We start from the raw sequence: 23,820 nt of genomic DNA on the forward strand, positions 1-23,820 counted from the left end.
GACAGTTCTGAGGAGGCCTGGTCAGGGATTTTGTAGAATATCCCTCATCTGGGGTTTGTCTGATGTTCTTGCCAGGAGGCTGGGATGCAGCGGGCGGGGGCAGGACCAGGCCTCGGGGAGACTGGCCTTGCCGTCTCGCTGCCTGGCTCGCTGGCCGCGCAGGCCCTGATTCTTTTAACCCCCAGCCCGTTGACTGTCGCCTGAGTAAGGTCTGGGACTCTGGCGGGAGCTTGCTGTCGGAAGCTCACCTGAGCTGTTCCAGCTCCTGCAGCCTGTTCTACCAGCTCTGCCCGAAGTGATGAGACAGGATGGGCTGGGCCAGGACTCACTGCCACCCACACAGTGTTCAGAAGCGGTGGGGTGCCTGGGCCCAGCACTACCCCTTCCTCTTCCAGTGATGACCAGCAGGAAAGAGGACATTCTTCCTCTTACACCAAGTCACTGTTCCAGCGGGTCTCTTACTTAGAAGCAGCAACCACGCTCTGACTTTATAAATGCAGTGATGTGGGTGTTTGCGGACTGCAGGCTCCCGGTGTTAGGAGACGCCTAGCCTAGCTGAGGGGCCTCCCCAGGCGTTCCAGCCTTCTTTCCTCAGGACCCTTTCTGAGTGAGTTAAAACTACCTTTGTCACTTTGTCAGTGAGTTACATGCCCTAGGTAGAAAGCAGAGGTTTAGATGCTGTCACCTTGTATCAGAGCCTTCCTCACCCTCTGGAGAGAAGACCTCGGGATTGGTCCCCACCCTGACCAGTTAGAAACAAGGATAAGCCTCTGTGGTTCCCCTGTGGTCACTTCAGAGGGAGAATGCTGGGCGGGGAGGGTCTAGGTCTTCAGCCGGAAACTAAATCCACTCTTGAAAATGTGCTTTCAAGCAAACCCCTTAACTAGTTTTCAGTGTCTTAGCTTGGCAGCGCGCTCTTAAGAAGTGGGCCGTGGAAATAGAAATTATCGCATCTTTTTAACACATCTGGCAGCCTGGCTTTCTTTCCCCAACCTGGCATGTTGCTGTACAGATTGGTCATGGTGGTGGTAATCACTGAACAGTCATCAAATAACGGTGAAAAGTAGACAGTTGGTGAGAAAGGAATCAAGTAGTCATTCAGATGGTATTTTTGATAACTTGATCTGCCTCTGAGCGTACGGTCTGGTCAGCTGAAGGAATTTGACGGTGACAACATGTATTTCCATGAGCAGAGGGTGAAAGCAACCTGTTCGTTTTCTTTTTTCCTCCCCAGCGGATGTTTTTACCTTTGCTAACAAAGCGTTAGGCATTTAAACTTAATGGAGGCACCCTTTGATGGTTCAGCTGTATACATTTGTTCTTTGTTACCTAGTTTTCCACGTGTAGGCACGTTTATTTTGGTGGTGGTTCGTAATTCAAACACGTTACCATAGGCGGGAATAGTCTTTGTATCGGGCGGTGGGTAAGGGGGCAGCGTGAGGTGCAGTGACGTTTTTACCGCACAGACGTGCACACGCGAATCGCCGTCGGGGTGCAGTGGTGTTCCGTCTGCCTGCGGGATACTTTGGCCTCATCGCTGACATTGTCAAGTCTTACGGCGTCGGTGAACGTGGTGGTTTTAGAATCTGTGCGCCTCCTCTCGCCGGGGCTCTAGGCCCCTCCTCTTGGGTGCAGGCTGGACAGGACTGGTGACGCGCCTCTCATGGATGACGCGGAGCTGCGACCGCGTGTGGTTTCCGGGACCGGGCCTGGGGTCCTCCTCTCTCCCTCGACTCCGCCTCCCCTGCCCCTCTTCCCCTCCCAGGTCACTTACTGGGGGAGGCCAGCGGCTGTGGGTGAGTTCTTGGTGAAGAACTGGGCCTCCAGTCAGCAGCCCTGGAGGGGCCCGTCCTGGAAGCATCCCTGGGCCCCGTCGGACCTTCAGATGGCGGCGGCCCCAGCTGACTCATGGGCTCACGAGAGACCGTGGGCCGGATCCAGCCAGTTTCTTGACCCTCTGAAGCTGTGCAGGATACTAAGTGCTTTCTGTTTTAAGTTACTCAGTTTTGAGGGCGTTGGTTTGGCAGCAGGTGGGAACACAAGAAGTCACCTGGCCCTTCTGGTTCTCTCCTCATCTGTGACATGAGGGTTGGCCTAGTGCCCTTAACAAGTTGACAGCTGTCTGCCGAGCCTCAGGGGCAGCCCTGCCAGCCGGCTGTGCCCGCCCCTCCCACGGCGGCCTCCCCGCCTCTGTCCCACCCGCTTCCCTCTTGGCCCTGGCTCACCCACTGCCGGGACTGGAACTTTGTCTCTGGCAAAAACCAAGTGCACGGTTTATTTATCTCCTCTTTTTTTTTGGCTGCGTTGGGTCTTCGTTGCTGCGCACGGGCTTTCTCTAGTTGCGGCGAGCGGGGGCTACTCTTCTGTTGGCGGTGCACGGGCTCAGCAGTTGTGGCTCGCGGGCTTCAGTAGTTGTGGCTCACGGGCTTCAGTAGCTGTGGCACGCGGCCTCAGTAGCTGTGGCACACGGGCTTCAATAGTTGTGGCTCATGGGCTCTAGAGCACAGGCTCAGTAGTTGTGGCACTCGGGCTCAGTAGTTGTGGCTCACGGGCTCTAGAGCACAGGCTCAGTAGTTGTGGCACACGGGCTTAGTTGCTCCATGGCATGTGGGATCTTCCCAGACCGGGACTCGAACCTGTGTCCCCTGCATTGGCAGGCGGATTCTTAACCACTGCGCCACCAGGGAAGTCCCTTTTTCCTTTTATTTTGAAACAGAGACAGGATCACATTGGGAATAGAGTGGAGAAAACCATTTTAATAACTAAACCTATATTTACACTTAATTTTCATAACTGTTCAAGAAACCAACCTATCGGATTTACTGTTTCTGAAAATAACGTCATTTTGTTAAAAGTCGTTGCTGCTTTACCTGCTTAGAAATAGGATGGATTTTGTCGGCCGAACCCTTTACTTATGGTAGATAAATAGACGTTCCTCAGTCGTTTATTTTCATTTGGTCTCACTCATGGCCTGATTTAATTCCTCTTGTGCTTCAGGTAATAGACTGTTTCTGTTGTATGCATCTGTAAGAATAAGGCATGCCTTGGGCTCTTGGACTGAAAACTAATCAAATTCAAATATCTAATAACTACCAGCTAGGTAAGTTAGTGAGTAGGGGGAATTAGCGTTTGCAGTATCTGGCCCAAATGCCATCTAACAAGGAAGAGAGGGTCTCAGTGCGCTAGTCGAGGCTCTCTGGGTCTTTCCGGAGGCTGCATGTGGATGTAGCAGCCAAGGCTGTAAAGTCGAGTAGGCGGGCAGCGGAGTCGTCTCAGTCTGGTCGGTAGAGAATCCTAGTTCTTGGGTTACATTTCCTGACAGAATTCAGTTTTCAGTGAGAACCAGCGAGCCTTCCCTGGTCTGCATTTGTCTGCAGCGTCTTCTGTGTGTGGGTGAGTCATTACGTATTCATAGTATCAGCATCCCTCTGAGGGCGGGAGAAGCAAAGCAGAGATGGGTCTGCATCCTGGGAAATAATAGCAGGCTTACGGATCAGATCACAGGCTTTGAATTCTCTGCAACTTTTGACCCAGCATCAAACCACATCATTACTCCTCTAATCCCAGCAGTTTATGGTTGTCACTAAAAAGAGGACCTGTCTGTCCCTGAGTCTCTGAACACGGAGGAAACCAACAGCTCAGTTGTGGTGCGTCCTGGATACCAGCAGGTACTGGGCGAGAGAGCCTCTCCCTGTGTTTGTATTCGGTGCATTTCCATTTGTAAACGGAGCCTCCACTGGTGTAAATTAGTCTTATAACGTATGCAAATGTATGGGAGGGGGATGGTTATGATGAAAAGCGTCCACTGCAAAGTGAGCAAAGCCAGTTAATCCAATCTGAGTAAATAGGACGAGGGTTTTCTTCAGCTGCATTTGTTATTGAGCAGTTACCCTAAGACCACGCCACGCTTTTGTGGGTGCAAAAGAGATGTGCCCGAGCCCCTACCTTGAAAGGACACCTGCAGTGCTTCTAGATACCGACCCTTAGCGGATTACAAGTAGCACGAGTGATCAAGTGCTCCTGCGAGGGGCTGCTCCCTGGGACTCCGAGGGGACCTCCAGGCACTTAGCCCCCGTCCCTGCCTTCGAGAAGATTGGCCACTTGCTCAGCCCCCCAGGGTCACCGGCAGAGCCGTGGCCAGAACCCGGGGCTCGTCCCAGCGTGCCGTGGGTCCTACTTGTCCCTGAAATGCTGGCCTCTCCTGCCACCCTGGACCCTGTCCTCACTCGGGTCACCCCCGCCACCCCCCCCACTCCGGGCCATTCCAGAGCTCCAGTCACCGGTCCCCATCTCTTTTCCGCCTCTTGGTATCTCGCGGTAACCCCAGCATTTCTAGAACAGACCGGTCTTCACTTCCTGGCGCCACCCATCCCCCACCCAAACGACTTCCCCCGTTTCTTGTGGGTGACTGTCACCCCCTGCCAGCTGTGCCGCCCCGCCCTGGCTGCCTCGCCCTTCGGGCCTCCCGGCCCCTCTCCTGTCCCCTCCATCACCCCCTCACCACGACCAGAGTGACGTTTCCAGAACACGAGTCTCAAGTCTCTGAGTGTCTCGCCTCCTCCCTGTCGTTCTGTTTCCTTGTTTCTCTTGTGGGGTCCGGTCCGGACTCTCTGCTGAGGGGCGGTGACACGGGCACGGGCCAAGCTGTCCCACGGGGGTGTCCCCTGGGCCCTCGGCCCTTCCCTGACGTCCGGCAGAGGCGCGGGGCGGTGACCCGCAGAGCAGGCATGACAGGCGGGTGGCAGGCGGTCGTGCGGGCACCGTCTCAGCCGGTGGATCAGGTGGGCCGGCCCGAACTAGAGGAATTTAGAGTGACCTGACGTGTTCTGACTGGGAAATGCACTGTTTTCCTCTACTTCGGGCTGCCTTGGTGCTGGAGGGGAACTGTATTCTCCGAGGGCGGGGCACTGGGATGATAGAGACCCTGGAGGCCCCGGCACTAAATTTCCTGCAGCTCATCTCTAACCTCACTGTGTGTTCTGTGTGACTCGGTGTTTGGTGCGCCAGCTTCCTCAGCTGTAGAACGGGGCAGTACTAGCGCCTTAAGGAGGATGAACTTGTGGGCGGGGTCTAGAATGGGGCTGGGCACCTAGGAAGTGCCCTGTATTAGCGGCAGAGGTGTTCCCCCTCCTCCCCCTGCGCCTCCCCCCTCACCTCCCCCCCCCTCCCCTCCTCCCCCTCCCCTCATTCTCCTCCCCCTCCCCTTCCTTCCCTCTGCCCCTCCCCTCCCCCTCCCCCTCCCTCCTCCCCTCCCCCCTCCTCCCCTCCTCCTCCCTCCCCTTCCTCCCCTTCCTCCCCTCATCTCCCCTCCTCCTCCTCTCCCTCCTCCCGTCATTCCCCTCCCCCCTCCCCTTCCTCCCCTCCGCCCCCCTTCCCCTCCCCTCCTCCTCCCCTCCCTCCTCCCCCCTCTCCTCCTCCTCCCCCCTCCCCCTCCCCTCCCCTCCTCTCCTCTCATCCTCCTCCTCCCCCTCCTACTCTGGGAATTGGCAGTGAACATGGTGATTTGCACTATTTGACTTGGAGTCCAGAACAAAACAGTCCTTTGTGGATGACTCCCTAGAAACGTATTCTTGGATTTTTCTGACATTGTGAGAATCTCGCTCTTGTAACTTGGTTCAAACTGAGCCCTGGGCTGCCATTCCCATCCTGATTTATAAAGGGCCAACTCGAGCTGCTCGCCCACTGTGTAACCTGGACAATTTGCGTAACCCCTCTGATCTTCTATGCCCCCATTGTAAGATAGGAATTATAAAATGGCAGGCTTGTTGCCAGGATGAAAAAGTATCTTTGTACAGTGCCTGGTGCATAGTAGGCATTCATAAATAGCGCATAGCATCATGTCGCCTACTGGGACCTTGCGGTGCCCTCGTTATGTAGCAGGTCCTCATCCTCGGCCTTAGTTCTATGGTGGGCTCAATTCATTGTCCCGGGGAGTGGGGGTGGGAGGGGAGACAGGTTAGGGTGTGTTACATATGGACCAGTCAATCTTGTTTGTGGGAAGAGGGAGACATTTATTTTCTAAGAAAACATTGATGATTGACTTACAGATGTTGATTTGGTGAATATTACAGTGCGGTGGCCACACCAGCAATGTTCACTTTTCTTTTTCATTCACTTTCGATTTTATTCGAGTACAAGGTTAAATGGTGTGATCCATTTGCCAGTGTGTGTAGTAGGCCAGATGCCTGAGGGAAAAAGTTGTTAGCCACAAAATGTTACAAGCAAGCTGCAAAATAAAAATTAATAAGCTTAATTAGAAGCCTACCCAGTGTGGCTCTGCTAACTTCATTACTTGCTGAATTTAGTGTTCGCACGTTTCTTTATGTCGTGAGGCAGAGACTAGGTCAGGTTCTCTCACTCCATTGCAGGTGCCGAGATTGCCTGGAAATCTTTGCCAATAGTAAATTGAAAGTTTATTTATAACCAAGTCATCTCAAAAGCCAAATTACAATTCAAAACATTTTTTTCGCAGCCAAAAGTATTTAAATTGGGATACAGATGCATTTCAATACATTTGTTACAGTGTGGGCTAGGATCTTCAAAAGTCGGAGCACCTGGGCCCCTTGAAAGCCTGAGAAGGCCTTGTGACAGGTTGCCGGGGTGGGCTAGGACCACCCAGGTGCAGGGCGTTGCTGACGTGCGCACTGTCTACAGGGAGTCATCCTCCCAGAGCCCCCGCCCATCATCCCCATGGTGGCCTTGAGGGGATAAAGCAGCTTCACTTCACCTCAGAAGCAACTGAAGGAAAAGCTGGCCTCCAGAGGAGGAGACTGAGGCCCTTTGTCTTTAATTACTCTACTTTTTGAGTAAAAATGCAGATTACTGGGAGAGCAAGTTGCCTTTGGGAAAAAGATGTCTGATTTGGCCTAGCCCCTGAGAATTAACGCTTCCTGCAGATCTCGCTTCACGTCTTAAGAGCCAAAATGCCCCCAGCGGTCACGCAGCCCATGCTGGTTGGAGGAATGTTAGTGGAACAGACCTGAGCAGAACTGGTTGGGTCTCCCCTGAGGGAGGGGACCTAAGGCCGCCAACATCCTAATAGCGTCTGCTGGGGAAATGGCCAGTTGACAGGGCTTGGCCCACCAAAGTCTGTGTGGGAAAATTACTAGCCGTGGGGTACTTCTTATCTGGGTTATATACAGAAACCTTTCTTATTGTATTCGCAGAAATCAGATCCCAAGTGGTTGAAAAACATACTTAGCTCTGTGGTCATGGGGTTGTTTGATTAATGTTGGTAGATTAAATTGTTCGTGCGGATGAGTTGAATAAATTCTACCAGAGTCTCTCTTCTTCTGGTTTTACATGAAGCCCTTAGTTTGCAGCTCTCTTCCACTGGCAGCCCTTCTAGAGGAGTGGAGGAAAAGCTCCGCCATCCTTTGCCCTTCCTCCGCTGTTACTCAGTGGGATGAAAGGAATCATTTAACAACCTCTGAGCAGGGCTCAATGGCCCTTAGGGAAACTCTCTGATCCTAAGGTGCCCTTAAGCCATAGAAGACGTCTGGAGAGCTACCCTTATTTTAATGGCTTTGATTTAACCACTATTGAATTCTCTTATTTAATCCAGTTTCCCTATCTCCCTTCCCCACCCTCCCAGATCCTCAAAGCCCAGGGAGTTTCCAGAGTATTTCTTTCCATAGATAAGTGATACACATAGACAATGGAGAGAGAAACACAGGTCCTTCCTTGGAAAGTTCACGCCAAGAACTTGGACAGAGTCACTTCTGTCCTTGGGTCTCCACCACTGAGCAGGTCTGGGGTGCAGTCCTCCGGATGGGAGGACTCATTGTTTATTGACCTGATGAATGAAGGTGGGCTCCAGGAACCTGTCGACTCATTTGGTGTCTTTGCTCCCCCAGGAGGACTGGAATGACATTGACCCAATTAAAAAGAAAGACCTTCATCACAGCAACGGGGATGAGAAAGCACAGAGCATGGAGACCCTCCCTCCAGGTACTGCAGCAGCTCCCAGGGCCAGGCCAGCCTTGGGCTGCTGGTGGGTGGTGGGGACCTGTCTTGCCCACTAACTGTGAATGAGCTGAATGTGGCATCTGGAGTGTATCGCCTGTGGGGTAGGGAATGCACTTCCTAGGGCAGCTGGAGACACTGCCCTAGAGCAATGTTTTGCTGTCTTCCTTCAGGCCTTTAGTGGGTGGTGAAATGAGTTTACTGGGAGGTGACAAGAATTTCTTGGAAGAAAAAATATCAGTAGAATAAACTAAAAACTACAGGATGGGATGTATTGGTTCACAGAGTTTTGTTTTATTAACAGACTTTATTTTTTTAGAGCAGTTTTAGGTTTGCAGCAAAATTGAGCAGAAAGTACATAGGTTTCCATAGACCCCACCCCCCCACCCCCCACCCCACCCCCGCACAGACTCCGCCACTATCAACATCCCCCACGAGATGGGACATTTGTTATAATCAGTGAACCAACACTGACGCATCATCATCACCCCAGCGTCCATAGTTTACGTTAGGACTCACTCATGGTGTTGTATATTCAGTGACATGAATTCACCACTACGGTATCCTACAGAGTAGTTTCACTGACCTAAAAATCCTTTGTGCTCTGCCTATTATCCCTTCTTCCCCCAATACCTGGCAACCACCGATCCTTTTACTGTCTCCCTGGTTTTTGCCTTTTCCAAAATGTCACATAGTTGGAATCAGATCAGACGTAGCCTTTTCAGACTGGCTTCTTCCACTTAGTAACATGCATTGAGCGTTAATCTATGTCTTTTCACGGCTTGGTAGCACTTTTGTTTTTATCGCTGAATTGTATTCTGTTGTCTGGATATATCACAATTTATTTATCCATTCACCTCCAGAGGACATCTTGGTTGCTTCCAAGTTTTGGCAGTTATGAATAAAGCTGCTGTAAACATCTGTGTGCAGTTTTCTTGTGTGGACATAAGTTTTCAATTCATTTGGGTAAATTCAAGGAGTGCCACTGCTGGATCATATGGTAGGAATACATTTATGTTTGTAAGAAATCGCCAAACTATCTTCCAAAGTGGCTGCACCATTGTGCGCTCCCACCAGCAATGAATTAGAGTTCGTTTTGCTGCACACCCTCACCAGCAATTGGTGTTGTCACGGTTTTTTTTTTTTTTTTTTTTATTGTGGCCCTTCTGATAGTTTGGAAGTGGTAGCTTATTGATGTTTTAATTTGCAGTTCCCTAATCTGTAAAACTTTGTGGAAGTGTCCGTTCAGGTCTTCTGCCCACATTTTAATCAGGTCGCTCCTTTTCTTATTGTTGACTTTTAAGAGTTCTTTGAGTATTTTGGATAATAGTCCTTTATCAGATGTGTGATTGCAAATATTTTCCCTCAGTCTGTGGCCTGTCTTCTTATTCTCTTGACAGTGTCCTTCCCAGAGCAGAAAGTTTTAATTTAATGAAGTTTAGCTTTATGAGTTCTTTCGTAGATTATACCTTCGATGTATCTAAAAAGTCATCGCTATACCCAGGGTTACCTAGATTTTTTTTCCTATGTTGTCTTCTAGGAGTTTTATCATTTTGTGTTTCATATTTATGTCTGTGATCCATTTGGTTGTAAGGTCTGTATCTAGATTTTTTTTTTTCTTGCATGTGGGTATCCAGTTGTTCCAGTATTATTGTTGAAAAGGCCATGGTTGTTTCATTGTGTTGCCGTTGCTCCTTTGTCAAAAGTCAGTTGACTGTATTTATGTGGGTCTATTTCTGGGCTCTGTTTTCTCTTCCATAGACTTATTTGTCTGTTCTTTCCCCAGTACTATGTTGTCTTGATTACTTTAGATTTATATTTGGTCTTGAAGTTGTTGAGTAATGTCAGTCCTCCAACCTTGTTCTTTCCCTTCAGTATTGTGTTGGCTTTTCTGGGTTTTTTTTGGTTTGGCTGTTTGTTTTGCCTTTTCATGTAAACTTTGGAATTAGTTTGTTGATACCCATAGAATATAGCTTGCTGAGATTTTGATTTGGATTGTGTTGAAGCTACAGATGAAGTTAGTAAGAACTGACCTTGACAATATTGAGTCTTCCTATCCATGAACATGGAATATCTCTCCATTTATTTAGTTCTTTTTAAATTGTTTCATCAGAGTTTTATGGTTTTGGTCATATACATTTTGTGCCAGTTTTGTTAGACTTGTACCAAAGTATTTTGATTTGGGGGATGCTAATGTAAATGGTATTGTGCTTTTAATTTTAAATTCCACTTGTTCATTCTTCATATATAGGAAAGCAATTGACTTTTGTATAACTTGTACCCTCCAATTATAACAAGCATTGCTATAATTACTTATCGGTTCCAGGAATATTTTTGTTTGTTGATTCTTTCAGATTTTCTACCTGGACAGTCATGTCACCTGCAAACAAAGACAGTTTTGTCTCTTCCTTCGCAATCTATATTATACCTTTCGTTCCCTTTTCTTGTCTTACTGCATTAGCTAGGACTTCTAGTATGATGTTGAAAAGGAGAGATGAGGGAGGACATCCTTGCCTTGTTCCTGATATTAGCAGGAAAGCTTTTAGTTTCTCACCATTAAATACGGTGTTAGCTGAAGGGGTATTTTTAGATGCTCTTTATCAAGTTGAGGATGTTTCCCCTCTATTCCTAGTTTGCTGAGAGTTTTTATTCATAAATGAGTGTTGAATTTTGTCAGATGCTTTTTCTGCATCTATTAATATGATCATGTGACTTTCCTTCTTTAACTTCTTAATGTGGTAGATTACATTAATTAATTTTCATATTGAACCAGACTGTCATACCTGGGATAAATCCTACTTGGTCATGGTGTACAGTCCTTTTTCATTGTTGGATTCAATTTGCCAATATTTTGTTGAGGATTTTTACATCTATATTCACAAGAGGTGTTGGTTTATAGTTTTCTTTTCTTGTCTGGTTTTGTTATTAGGGTAATGCTGGCCTAATAGGATAAGGTAGGAAGTGTTCCCTCTGCTTCTATCTTCTGGAAGAGATTGTAGAGAATTAGTATAATTTCTTCCTTAAGTGTTTGGTAGGATTCACCAAGGAACTCAGCTGGGCCCGGTGCTGTTTGTTTGTGGAGGTTAATAATTGTTGATTCAATTTTTAAAATAAATATAGCCCTGTTGAAATTGTCTATTTGTTCCTGTCCTAGTTATGGAGATGTGTTTCAAGAAATTGGTCCATTCATCTAGGTTATCAAATTTGCAGGCGTAGAGGTGTTCATAGTATTCTTTTGTTCTCCTTTTAATGTCCATGGGATCTGTATTGATGTCCCCTCTTTCATTTCTGATATTCTAACTTGTGTCTTCTATCTTTTTCTCATAGTTAGCCTGGCTAGAGGCTTATTGATTTTATTAATCTTTTCAAAGAACCAGTTTTCAGGGTTTTTTCCTATTTCTTAGATTTGTAATTTTTATTATTTATTTTCTTTTGTTTACTTAGGGTTTATTCTGCTCTTCTTTTTCTAGTTTTCTGAGGTAGAAGCTTAGATGATTGATTTCAAGTCTTTCTTCTTTTCCATATAGTATTCAGTGCTGTCAGTTTCCTGCCAAGCACTGATTTCACTACATTACGCAAATATTGATAAGTTGTATTTTCATTCTTATTTGGTTCAACATATTTTTAATTTCTTTAAGATTTGTTCTCAACCTGTGCATTCTTTATAAGTATGTTGTTGAATGTCTAAGTAATTTGAGGTTTTCCAATATTGATTTTTAGTTCCACTGTGGTCTTAAAGCAGATATTATATGATTTGTGTTCTTTTAAATGTGTTCAGGTGTGTTTTATGGCCCAGGATGTGGTCTGTCTTGGTGACTGTTCCATGTGAGCTTGGAAGAATGTATTCTGCTGTTGGATGAAGTAGTCTATAGATGTCAGTTATATCACCAGTTGGATGATGGTGGTGTTGAGTTCACCTGTGTCCTTACTGATTTTCTGCCTGCTGGATCTGTCCCTTCCTGAGAGAGAAGTCTCCAGCTATGATAGTGGCTTCATCTGTTCTGCCTTGCAGGTTTCTAAGTTTTTATCTCATGTGTTTTAAAGCTCTTGTTAGGCACATACACATTAAAGATTGTTATGTCATCTTGGCAAACTGACCTGTTTGTCATTACGTATTGCCCTCCTTTATTCCTGGTAACTTTCCTTGTTGTGAAGTTTGTTCTGTCTGAAGCTAATATAGCTCCTTCTGCCATCTTTTGATTGCTATTAGAATGGTATCTCTTTGCCATCCCTTTACTTTTCGTCTATGTGTGTCTTTATATTTAAAGTGGATTTCTTGTAGACAGCATGTAGTTAGTTGGGTCGTGTTTTTTGATCCATTCTGACAATCTCTGTCTTTTAATTGGTGTATTTAGACCATTGAAAATGTAAAGTGATTATTAATATAGTTGTATTAATGTCTACCATATTTGTTATTATTTTCTATTCCTTGCCCTTGTTCTATGTTCTTTTTTCTTCCACTCTTTTTCTGCCTTTTATAGTTTTTTTTTTTTTTTTTGCGGTACGTGAGCCTCTCACTGCTGTGGCCTCTCCCGTTGCGGAGTACAGGCTCCGGACGCGTAGGCTCAGCGGCCATGGCTCACGGGCCCAGCCGCTCTGCAGCATGTGGGATCTTCCCGGACCAGGGCAAGAACCCATGTCCCCTACATCAGCAGGCAGACTCCCAACCACTGTGCCAGCAGGGAAGCCCTAAATTTTTTTTTTAATATAAATTTTATTTACTTATTTATGGCTGCATTGGGTCTTCGTTGCTGCACGTGGGCTTCCTCTAGTTGCGGCGAGTGGGAGCTACTCTTCATTGTGGTGCCTGGGCTTCTCATTGTGGTGGCTTCTCTTGTTGAGGAGCACAGGCTTGTGGGCTTCAGTAGTTGTGGCTCATGGGCTCTAGTGCGCACGCTCAGTCGTTGTGGCGCCCGGGCTTAGTTGTTCTGCGGCACGTGGGATCTTCCCGGACCAGGGATCAAACCCATGTCCCCTGCATTGGCAGGCGGATTCTTAACCACTGTGCCACCAGGGAAGTCCCTGCCTTTGGTAGTTTTAATTGAACATTTTATATGATTCCATTTTCTCCCTTTTTTACCTTTTTTTTTTTTTACAGCTAATCCAAGTCTAACTTCAGACAACACTGTCCTGCTTCACAGTTAGCACAAGTGTATTACAGCAAAATATTATGAATCTCTCCCTCCCATTCTTTGTATCATTGCTGTCATTCATTCCATATGCCATTCATATATATAAACATGTATAAGCATACAGAATCAAATACACAGTTGCTATTATTATTTTGAGCAAACTGTTATCTGTTAGATCAATTAAGAATAAGAAAAATGGGACTTCCCTGGTGGCACAGTGGTTAAGAATCCGCCTGCCAATGCAGGGAACACAGGTTCGAGCCCTGGTCCGGGAAGATCCCACTTGCTGTGGAGCAACTAAGGCTGTGTGCCACAACTACTGAAGCCTGCGCGCCTAGAGCTTAGGCTCTGCAACAAGAGAAGCCACCACAATGAGAAGCCCGTGCACCGCAATGAAGAGTAGCCCCCGCTCGCCACAGCTAGAGAAAGCCTGCACGCAGCAACAAAGACCCAACGCAGCCAAAGATAAATAAATAAAATAAATTTATTTAAAAAAATAAGAAAAATTACAAATGTAATTTTACTTTCACTTATTCCTTCTCTGATTCTCTTCCTCTCTTTATGGAGAGCTGCATTTCTGACCTAAATCAGTTTCCTCTCTGAAGAACCTCTTTTAACGTTTCTTGCAAGGCAGATCTACTGGCAACAGATTCCCTCAATTTTTAGAAAGTCCTTATTTCTCCTTCACTCTTAGAGATTAATTTCACAGGGTCCAGAATTCTAGGTTGATGAATTTTTCTCTCAACCCTTGAGTTATTTCATTGCATTCTCTTCTTGCTTGCATTGTTTATGAGGAGTTGGATGTAATTCATACCTTTGTTTCTCTAAAGCGGTATCTTTCCCCTCTGTCTTCTTTCAAGATTTTTTTTTCTTTATCATTAATTTTCTACAGTTTGAATATGCTGTGCCTGGGTGTAGTTTTTTTCTTATTTATCCTGCATGGTGTTCTCTGAGCTTCCTGGATCTGTGGTTTCATGTCTGACATTAACTTGAGGAAATTCTCAGTTATTATCACTGCAAATATTTCTATTCCTTTCTCTCTTCTCCTGGTATTCCCATTGCACATGTTTCACCTTTTGTAGTTGTCCCACAGTTCTTAAGTATTCTGTTTTGTTTTGTTTTGGGCTTGTTTTTTTTTTTTTTTTCAATCTTTAATCTTTGCTTTTTATTTGGGAAGTTTCTATTGTCATAGCCTCAAGCCATGAGGTTCTCACATCAGCCATGGCCAGTCTCCCAATGAGCCCCTCAAACTCATTCTTCATTTCTGTTAGTGTTTTTAACCTCTAGCATTTTTTTATAATCCTTCCTTAGAATTTCCATCTCTTTGCTTACAGTATTCGTTTGTCCTTCCATATTGTCTACTTTTTTCATTAGAGCTCTTAACGTAGTAATCATAGTTGCTTTAAATTCCTGGTCTGATAATTCCAACATCCTGCCATATCTCAGTCTGGTTTTGGTGCTGGCTTGTCTCTTCACACTATGCTTTTTGCCTTTTAGTGTGCTTGGAATTTTTTTCTTAGGAACCCAGATACGATGTCCTAGGTAAAAAGAACCCCAGTAACCAGGCCTTTGGTGATGTGCTGATAAGGTGTCGGGGAGGGCAAGCGTGCTGTCCTTATGTGGCAGGTGTCAGTCTCCTAGTGAGCCTGCGCCCCAGGTGTCAGCTTCACAACCGCTTCTCAGCTGTCCTGCCACTCAGGTGGGACAGAATGGTTAGAGTCCCCCGGAGCTGGGCATTCCCCTTCCTCCGGGTTGATTAGCTCTCTGGAGGGCTGGCTTTGTTAACAACGGAGTGCTTCCACTATTTCAGAACGGCTCCTTCCCCCCGCCACTGGATGCCTGAAGGGGTGAAAGTCACGGAACTGTGGGGTCCCTGGGCCTCCCCCGCCGGAGTTCTTACCCGTCAGGCTCACCCACAGTGAGCCTCCGGTGGTTCATTCTGCTGCTCGGGTCCCTCCCCGGCTCTACCTCCTGCAGAACTTGCTGCCCCGGAAATTTTGACCCTCTGTATTCACCTGCTGGTCTCCCCAGTTCTGGGAGCAGCGGTTTGCCCTGTGAGCTCACTTCTCCGAGGGATCTACGAGAACTTGACTTTTCAGCCTGTTCAGCTTTTTATTCGTTGGAATGGAGTGATGACGTCCAGACCCTTTACATGCAGGACTGGAACCAGGAAGTTAGTTCATGAAACTTTGCTTTGATGGTAACAGAGAATTTGATTGTTAGCGTTTCTTTTTGGGGAGGGACGGCGTCAGCCCAGGGAGTCCAGACCCTCCTGTGTTACACCCTCCACATGTCCCAGCTGCACTAGACTTGGGGGCATGTGTGTGCATTAGATGTCTCCATTAGGTCTGCCGCCTCCTTCCCCCCCCCCGACTCCGAAGCCCCGAGCCACAGTCCCTTCCTGTGTGATAGGCATTACCCGTGCAGTGGAGAGCGTATCTGCATGGAAGAGTTAGCTCTTAAGCGTTTCTTTATTATAATAATAGGATGTACTTCTGCTGTGTGGATTAATGAGAGATTTCCTGTGGGTTGTCTCCTATCAGCAAAGCCAAGTGTTCTCTTGAATTTTAAGGCATATGTGGGGAGTGGGGGAGAAGTCATGTTCAGGGCATGTCCTAGACGTGACCACTTAGAGTCAGACCCCATAGTTAAAATCAATGTGGCATTGACCCGGGCTTTCATGTCCTTAACTGTTATACAGTTGATTTCCCTATCTTCAAAGGCATAGGAATGTACTGGTTTTCCTCTTTTTTTTTTTTTTTTTTGCGGTACGCGGGCCTCTCACTGTTGTGGCCTCTCCGCTGCAGAGCACAGGCTCCGGACGCGCAGGCTCAGCGGCCATGGCTCACGGGCCCAGCCACTACGCGGCATGTGGGATCTTCCCGGACTGGGGCATGAACCCGTGTCCCCTGCATTGGCAGGTGGACTCTCAACCACTGCACCACCAGGGAAGCCCCTGGTTTTCCTCTTTTATACGTTATTACTAATAACCTTTGATGAATGCACCATGTCCTTTTATTTTGCCTTTGAAGGACTTTATCTTCTTTTTTTTGTTGAAACCTTTTTTCTTACTCAGCCATCACACACATGATTTTTTTTCCTTTAGAAACTATTTTGTTGTGGTTAAGAAATACATTTTCCCCAAGAATCCTGGGCACAGCCAGAATTCTGTGGTCTGCAAGGAACCATGGTCACAGCACTTTCCACTCTGTGAGTAGGCTGTTCAGGAACTCAGCGGCTTCCTGTGTTCTAGGTGTTGGGTATCTGGTATGTGTAGATGGATGGATGGGAGGAGGTAGCACTCAGTCCAGCGTGGGCAGGAAATCCACTGGCAGATGGAGAGCCTGATGTAAGAGCGCAGTAACGCCCCCAGGCAGTGGCCTCCAACCTTTTTTAACCACTCACCCTATGAGCGAAAAGCATTTGCTCCACATTGCAGGTCCAGGGTGGAGGATGTGCCCTTAGATTCCGTGATTATTGTTTCTAACTCAGCATCATGTTTTCTAGCCTGAACCATTGAATTTTTTTTTCAATGCTGATTTTTAAAGTGTTGTTTCAAATAGAGTATTTATTTGTCAGTTTTTTATTTTTGAAAATCTATCTGATGGAGATGAGTTTTATCTTTTTTTTCCTGGGTGCAGAAAAATGCTCTTGGGTCTGAAAATCAGTTTCTCCTCGTAATTCTCCCTCCTGTATCCTCTCCTCTTGTCTCCGCAGCATCTCTGATCTGACTGGTGAGACCAGTTGGCAGGGTAGTGGTGACGCAGAAGGACCGGTGAAGGAACAGGCCAGCCAGGGGTTGAAGGGCCGAGGTCTGGCTTTGAGGACGGCTGTGGGTGGAGGGAGCCAGGGAGCTCCCATCCTTAGAAGACGTGGCCTTTGAGAGCAGATTTTCTTCTGGCCTTTATGAAACCTCAGGGTCATTCTCGTCATGTTCATTGGGAACCTCGTGTGAGGGGGTGAGCCTGAGAGAGCAGGTAGGGAGAGCGTTGAGGAAGGAGAGTCGTGATTAGGTTTTGGGTCTCCGGGAGGTCCCTTCCGTCCATGGCTCGTCTTCACCCCGCCCCTCTCCCACCCGCTGCTGCTTCATCACCCATGACAGTCGATGTCTCAAAACAGAAATTGCTCACGTTCATGTAAAGGTGAATGAAATGGGAATGGCGAAGTGTGGAACAGGTCTTCAATCCCGGCTGTGAGTTGCCTCTGATGCTCACCATACTTAACTCTTCTGCTTCCCAGCTGTTGGAAGAGAGGTGAGGTGAGCCACCTCTGTGTGTATGCAGCCCGAATGATAAACTTGACTGGAACCAGTGATGTTTCAGATTAGTTAGAAGACCTTGAATACAATTGGCCAGAATTTCCACTGTACATTTTCTCAAACAGGTTTTCCAATACTAACGCTGCAGGGTTGTGGGGGGGGGGGCGGTGCTCCCCTGACCTCTCGCCCTTCTTGTTACCAAGTGCAAGCTCCCTCTGCTCGCCAGTGAATCGGAGACAAGGTACTGAGGTAGAGAACAGAGAAGGGGGGGAGGGGATGAGGAAGTAAAGTAAAAGGGCCATCGATCTTGCAGAACGTCTCCTGGAATGGCCAGCCTCCCAGAGGGGATGTGTTAGTTTCTTTTTCCTTACAGCCATCCACTGGTGGACAGGGTTCCCTGAGGCAGGCCATTGTGTATGATTATAATAACGAAAGCAACAAAAAGCAGAGGTTAAAGTCAAAGAAACAGGTAATGTGGAGTCCCATTTAGCTCTTCCCTGTCACATTCTGAGAGGTTTTGTGGGTTGCAGCATTGTGCTTTTTAAAAATTATGGTAAAATATATATAACATAAAATTTACCAAAGTGCACAGTTCAGTGGCATTAAGTGCGTTCGCCTTGTCTTGCAACCATCACCGTCATCCCTCTCCAGAACTTTCTCATCTTCCCAAACTGAGACTCTGTCGCCATTAAACACTGACTCCCCGTTCCCCTCCCCAGCCCCTGGCCCACCATCTACTTCCCCGCTCTCCTCCAGGCATCTTGCATACAGGAGAGTCACACGGTATTTGCTCTCCTGTGACTGGCTTCTTTCCATTGGTGCAGCGTCCTCAGGGTTCCTCCGTGTGGTAGGTAGCGTGTGTCAGTGTCTCCTTCCTTCTCAAGGTTGAACACTCTTCCATTTCGCCCCTGCACCTGGACACTGTGAGCGCATCCTCCTGGGTAGCACGTGTGACGCCCGGGGGCGGCAGGGCAGCTAACACCACACAGCTCCTGCGACCTGGGCCTGAGGCCCTGGGGTCTGCACAGTGTCCTTCCCAGGAAAAGAAGTACCTCTGAGTATCCCGAGAGAAACATCGCAAAAGCAAGCAGTGGACTTCCCTGGTGGCACAGTGGTTAAGAATCCACCTGCCAATGCTGGGGACATGGGTTCGAGCCCTGGTCCGGGAAGATCCCACATGCTGCAGAGCAACTAAGCCCATGCACCACAATTACGGAGCCTGCGCTCTAGAGCCCGCAAGCCACAACTACTGAAGCCTGTGTGCCTACAGCCCGCGAGCCACAACTGCTGAGCCTGCATGCCACAACTACCAAAGCCCATGCACCTAGAGCCCACGCTCCTCAACAAGAAGCTACCCCAATGAGAAGCGTGTGCACCGCGATGAAGAGTAGTCCCCACTCGCCACAACTAGAGAAAGCCCACGCGCAGCCACGAAGACCCAACGCAGCCAAAAAAATAAATTAACAACAACAAAAAAAAAAGCAAGCAGTATTCACACATAATTCGATCACCTCTAAATAACCACTCTTCTTCTCCCACTGCGGTTCCTCCGGCCTCGTCCTGAGCGTGCATCTGGGTGCACTCACCCCCGTGTCCGAGGTGAGCTGTCTCTGCAGCCTCTCGGTGCACCGGCCCCAGCACCGGAGGCTCCGAGTCCTAGACACCATCTCTGAGTCAGCTCCTGGGCCTTTGGGCCCCTCTGTCTGCTCGTCCATGTTATCCCGCCTTCAAAGTTCAGTTTTCTCATGGATTCTTAGAAAAAAATATCCAAGTCGTCTGCTAGATGGGTAACATTGCCAAAGACCTTGGGCATAACTGGGAAGTCTACCCACACATGCCCCTCTCTCCCGCAGTATCACCTCGGGGTTCTCCCCAAGTCTCGTGGAGCGCCCCCTCCACCTTCCTCCTGAGGCAGCGTGGCAAGGGCTGCAGGCAGCCCCTACCAGCTGCTTACATCGGGATTCTTACAGCTAAGATACCACACTGTTCTTTACCTGTTTCTTCTTAGGGTAATATGGCATTAACACCTTTTCACGTCCTTAAATATCTCCTACATTTTAAAAAAAATTTTGTTTATTTATTTATTTAGGGCTATGTTGGGTCTTCGCTTCTGTGTGAGGGCTTTCTCTAGTTGTGGCAAGTGGGAGCCACTCTTCATCGCCGTGCGCGGGCCTCTCACTATCGCGGCCTCTCTTGTTGTGGAGCACAGGCTCCAGACGCGCAGGCTCAGTAATTGTGGCTCACGGGCCCAGTTGCTCCGCGGCACGTGGGATTTTCCCAGACCAGGGCTCGAACCCATGTCCCCTGCATCGGCAGGCAGATTCTCAACCACTGCGCCACCAGGGAAGCCCTCTCCTACATTTTGAATGACAGCAATGTATCCATTACTATAAGCTTATGGAACTTTTCCTATAGTATAGGACATATGCAGGGTTTCCAGCCAGTATCTTTATATGTAAGCCTTATAAATCTTTGTGTGTCCCTAATTATTTCCTTGAAACAAATTCCTAAAAGTGAAATTGCAGGGTCAATGGCAACGCATGTGTTTAAGGATTTTTTTATATTAATTGCCAAGTTGTCTTCTGAAGGGCACCAATCCCTTGCACCATAGCCAACATTAAAAACAAATCTTCCAGGACTTCCCTGGTGGCGCAATGGTTAAGAATCCGCCCGCTAATGCAGGGGACATGGGTTCGAACCCTGGTCCGGGAAGATCCCACATGCCACGGAGCAACTAAGCCCGTGTGCCACAACTACTGAGCCTGCGCTCTAAAGCCCGCGAGCCACAACTCCTGAGCCCATGTGCTGCAACTACTGAAGCCCACGTGCCTAGAGCCCGTGCTCCGCAACGAGAAGCCACCGCAATGGGAAGCCCGCACACCACAACAAAGAGTAGCCCCCGCTCGCCTCAACTAGAGAAAGCCCGCGCAGCAACGAAGACCCAACGCAGCCATTCATTAATTAATTAATTTTAAAAAATCCAAAAAACAAGTATTCTGTTGTCCTTCCCCCATTCCAACGAGTAAGAAAGCAAAACCGAGGACTTAGATCAGGTCGGTAGCCGGAAAACGGGTGGAGCTCTTAAAAGAGCATGATTTTAGCTGGGTTAGTAGAAATATAGGGCCCAAAACAATTCCGGTAGCGTCCAGTGCCCTCCGTGCTGTCACCCACCCCTCCAATATTTCGTTCTGTTCTGGCCACAGGGTGTTCAGAGATGCTCGTAAGTTCGAGTCGGTCCAGATGATGGTGACTCAGATGGGCAGGAGGCTGGAAACAGCATCCAATGAGAGCACTTAAAATAAAATGGATGTTTTTACGGCGGGCCGAGAAGGGCGAAGTGGGATCGTGATGCCCAAATATTTGAAAAGGTGCCACAGAAGACGGGCTCTTCGTTTTCCTTTTATTTGAGACTCTGGAGAGTGGAAGTTGCAGGGTAGCAGCATTGCTGTAGAAGGGAACCAAGGCCTGGCTTCATGTGAGGGGTTTAGTGGGGAGATTTTCACACATGCATCCCTGGGGCCTTCTGCCTCCAGCGTTGAAGAGAGGCCCCACGCCCTCCATCCAGACTGCACTGGGCCGGGGCGGGGCGGGGGGGCGGGTGCGCTGGGGAAGGAGTGGGACCTGCATTGTGACGCTGCTCTTTGGTGCTTGGTTGCAGTCCCACCCACTTCAGAGTGAGTTGTCATCCGCAGTGGGAGGAACACGGCTTTGAGAAGAGAGAGACCTGCGTTTGACTTGTGGTTCCATTTTTTTTTTTTTTTTTTTTAATATTTATTTGGCTGCACCGGGTCTTAGTTGTGGCACACGGGATCTTCGTTGCCATGTGAGGGATGTTTTTAGTTGAGGCTCTCAGCTGCGGCATGTGGGATCTAGTTCCCTGACCAGGGATTGAACCCAGGTCCCCTGCGTTGGGAGTGCGGAGTCTTAACCACTGGACCACAAGGGAGGTCCCATGGTTCCATCATTTTAGTTTAACTTCCAAGTCTCACTTGCCCAGTTAGTACAATGGAAACAGTAGTGGTCACATGTACTTTGCAGGGTGTTGCTGTACTCCGTTCGGTCTGTATGCAGCGCCTGTCCTGTGGGCGCTGGTTAGCGACGCCCTCTTTCTGTCCTCCTGCCTTTCAAGTATCAGCCCCAATTCTACGTAGTAGGTTCACTCTGATATTTTTATTAATATTTGGGATGAAAAACCATGTACAACAAACTAAATTTATTGTGTTTAGACACTATCACACATAGAGGCAGAGAGAGGAGTTTCTATTTAAAATTTGAAAAAGAAGTATGTATAGGAAGATTCCATCATTTCAAGGCAGGTGTAGATCTCATAATGCAAATCAGACTCTTCCATGGTGGGTTTTAGTTATTTTGACAGCACAAAGAATTTTAAATAAGTTGAGTATTTACCCTATAGCGTCTGATTTTTTTCTTATATTTTCTTCTAACTAGCTTTTAATCACTCCTTTGAATTTTCTATTTTTTCATCCTTAGAAATGAGTTGTGTAGGATCCCTTATTTCAGGAGACAGTTTCTCACAGGTGAACAAGCCTGTCACACCAGCTATCCAGTGACAAATAATAAAGTATTATTTACATATCTTTGTTACTGAAATGGATATATTCGTCTGTAATCCCGGCCTCGGCCTGGTCTTCTCTGTTTTGGTGTAGCATTATGACCTCCTAGAGGAAGAATATGAGGAATTTTTTTCCTTTTAAGCATAGTAAAATTACATTCAATCTGAGATCAGCTGAGAGGCTCCACTAAATCGGAGAGCTTTGTCCTGTGATTTAGAATTCATTCTCTTTCCCTCCTCAGCCCCTTTCCCGGAAGAGGCTCGCTGTTTCACACAGGCTAGCTTTCAGTTTGTTCAAGCCGTCCTTCCCGGGGAGGACTTGAGTGAAGATCTGCAGGCTGGCTGTGCTGCCCCGTCCCCTGGCTGGAGGGACCCCAACATCGGGGCCCTCCCTGCCCCTCGTGCACCTGTGGGTGTGGACAACAAGGCTGCCCTCGGCGGGTGTGTCAGCAGAGGGTCCTGGTCCCCCAAAGGACTGTCACACCTGAGCGGTCTCTAATCTGAAGACCACGTGTGTCTTGGTGTTGCCATATGTTCTGTGGGGTTAATCCTCTGAACGTTCATTTTCATAGATTTACATTGTTTCTTTAAATATGAGGTTTAGTAAAAATGAAAATTTTAAGAAAGAGACGATGGTGTTTGGAAATGTTTAAACTTATTTTAAAGTTAATTGAACAAGTCGTCCAAAGGCAAGCAGTTTCTTGAACATAAAAGCGTCTTTTCTAAGAGGTAATTGGAGGATTGGGTATTAGGAGCCTAGAATGAGCTTTCCCATGGCAGTGATGTCCTGAGTGGCACCTAGGACCCTGCGTGAGCCAGCCTCACCCTGAACCCACAGGGCACAGAGCTGGGGCCCCCGACCTCTGCGCCCTGTGCAGGCTCCATGGACCATGCGTGGTGGTGATTCCCGGCTGGCCTCTGCTCCAGGGATGCTGTGCTGTTCTGCAGTCTGGTTAAGAGGGGCAGAAGGGGAAATCCCAAAACTCCACTAGGAAGCAAAAGATTCTGGAAAGACAGATGTAACTCAAGGCCTGGTGGGTGGATAAGGGGAGAGAGAAGAGACTCTGGGTTCCAGAAAGTACGTGCAAAGGCTTGTGAGGGACAGCAGGGGTGACAGAGGAAGAATGTTAGTGGCCAAGTAAGTCGGAGATGGGAAAGGAAGAAAAGAAGAATTGCTGGGCCAGGGAGCTGCAGGTGGTGAGGGCGGGGCGGCCAGCGGACAGGTGTGTGTCCCGCGGAGGGGACCACGGCAGGAGTGGCAGGAAGCCGTCTTCCCAGCCCCCACCTTTCTCCTGGTCCTGGCGCTTTTCTCCCAGAGGCAGCTACCCCGGGCCCCGGCTTCTCCCTGCCTCTGGACGCTGTGTGTCTTGGCTGGAGGGCCGGAGCGGCTGCACCGCGCCCTTTCCTGCTGCCCGCCTGGACGGCTCGGGGCCGCTGGGTGAGGAGCTCCCATCAGAGACCAGATGAGCAGAAGAGGAGGCCAGAGTGACCGCGGGGCCCTGGGTCTCTGGGTGCATCCACAGAACTATCGGAGGCTGTATGGGATGCCGAGGTCGGACGTGGGCTTTGCAGGGTGTGGTTTTAAACAGTCATTAAACGTGTGCTGTGCGGCGGGTTCCAGCCCTGTCAGCTCCGGAGAAGCAGAGAACTGGGGGTGGTTGGTCCCCGAGCAGGTGACCGTGCGGGGGAGGTGCTTGGGGCCAGCGGGGGGGGCAGAGGGTGGGGTGACAGGCTGAGTCGTCGTCCAGCCCGCCCCACCCCCACCCCCTCCCCCGGCAGGAGGCAGAGGAAGCCGAGCTGATCTCCGGCCTCTCCATCTAGACCTTGATGTCCAGACTGGAAAGCCTGCAGCGATTCTGTTAGGAGAATATTGAAGGCTGAGCGGCTGAAGA

The 23,820-nt window shown here is 48.3% G+C and overlaps 1 protein-coding gene and 1 long non-coding RNA gene across 3 annotated transcripts in view; both read left to right on the forward strand.

Moving 5' to 3' along the window:
• The window catches only part of GALNT2 (polypeptide N-acetylgalactosaminyltransferase 2), a 181,064-nt gene that overhangs the window by 88,031 nt on the left and 69,213 nt on the right, over nt 1-23,820 (forward strand). For both annotated transcript variants that reach the window (XM_033408885.2, XM_004281564.4), the window contains exon 2: nt 7,857-7,950. In XM_033408885.2, coding sequence (XP_033264776.1) covers nt 7,857-7,950 — 94 coding nt within the window. The remainder of the gene's footprint in view (nt 1-7,856; nt 7,951-23,820) is intronic.
• Nucleotides 8,406-13,610, forward strand: LOC125961001 (uncharacterized). Its single transcript, XR_007471277.1, has 2 exons — nt 8,406-8,965; nt 13,064-13,610. It is a non-coding gene; the product is annotated as an uncharacterized LOC125961001 (long non-coding RNA).

The sequence above is a fragment of the Orcinus orca genome, chromosome 14 (genome assembly GCF_937001465.1).
Source record: "Orcinus orca chromosome 14, mOrcOrc1.1, whole genome shotgun sequence".
In the NCBI taxonomy this organism is placed as follows: Eukaryota; Metazoa; Chordata; class Mammalia; order Artiodactyla; family Delphinidae; genus Orcinus; species Orcinus orca.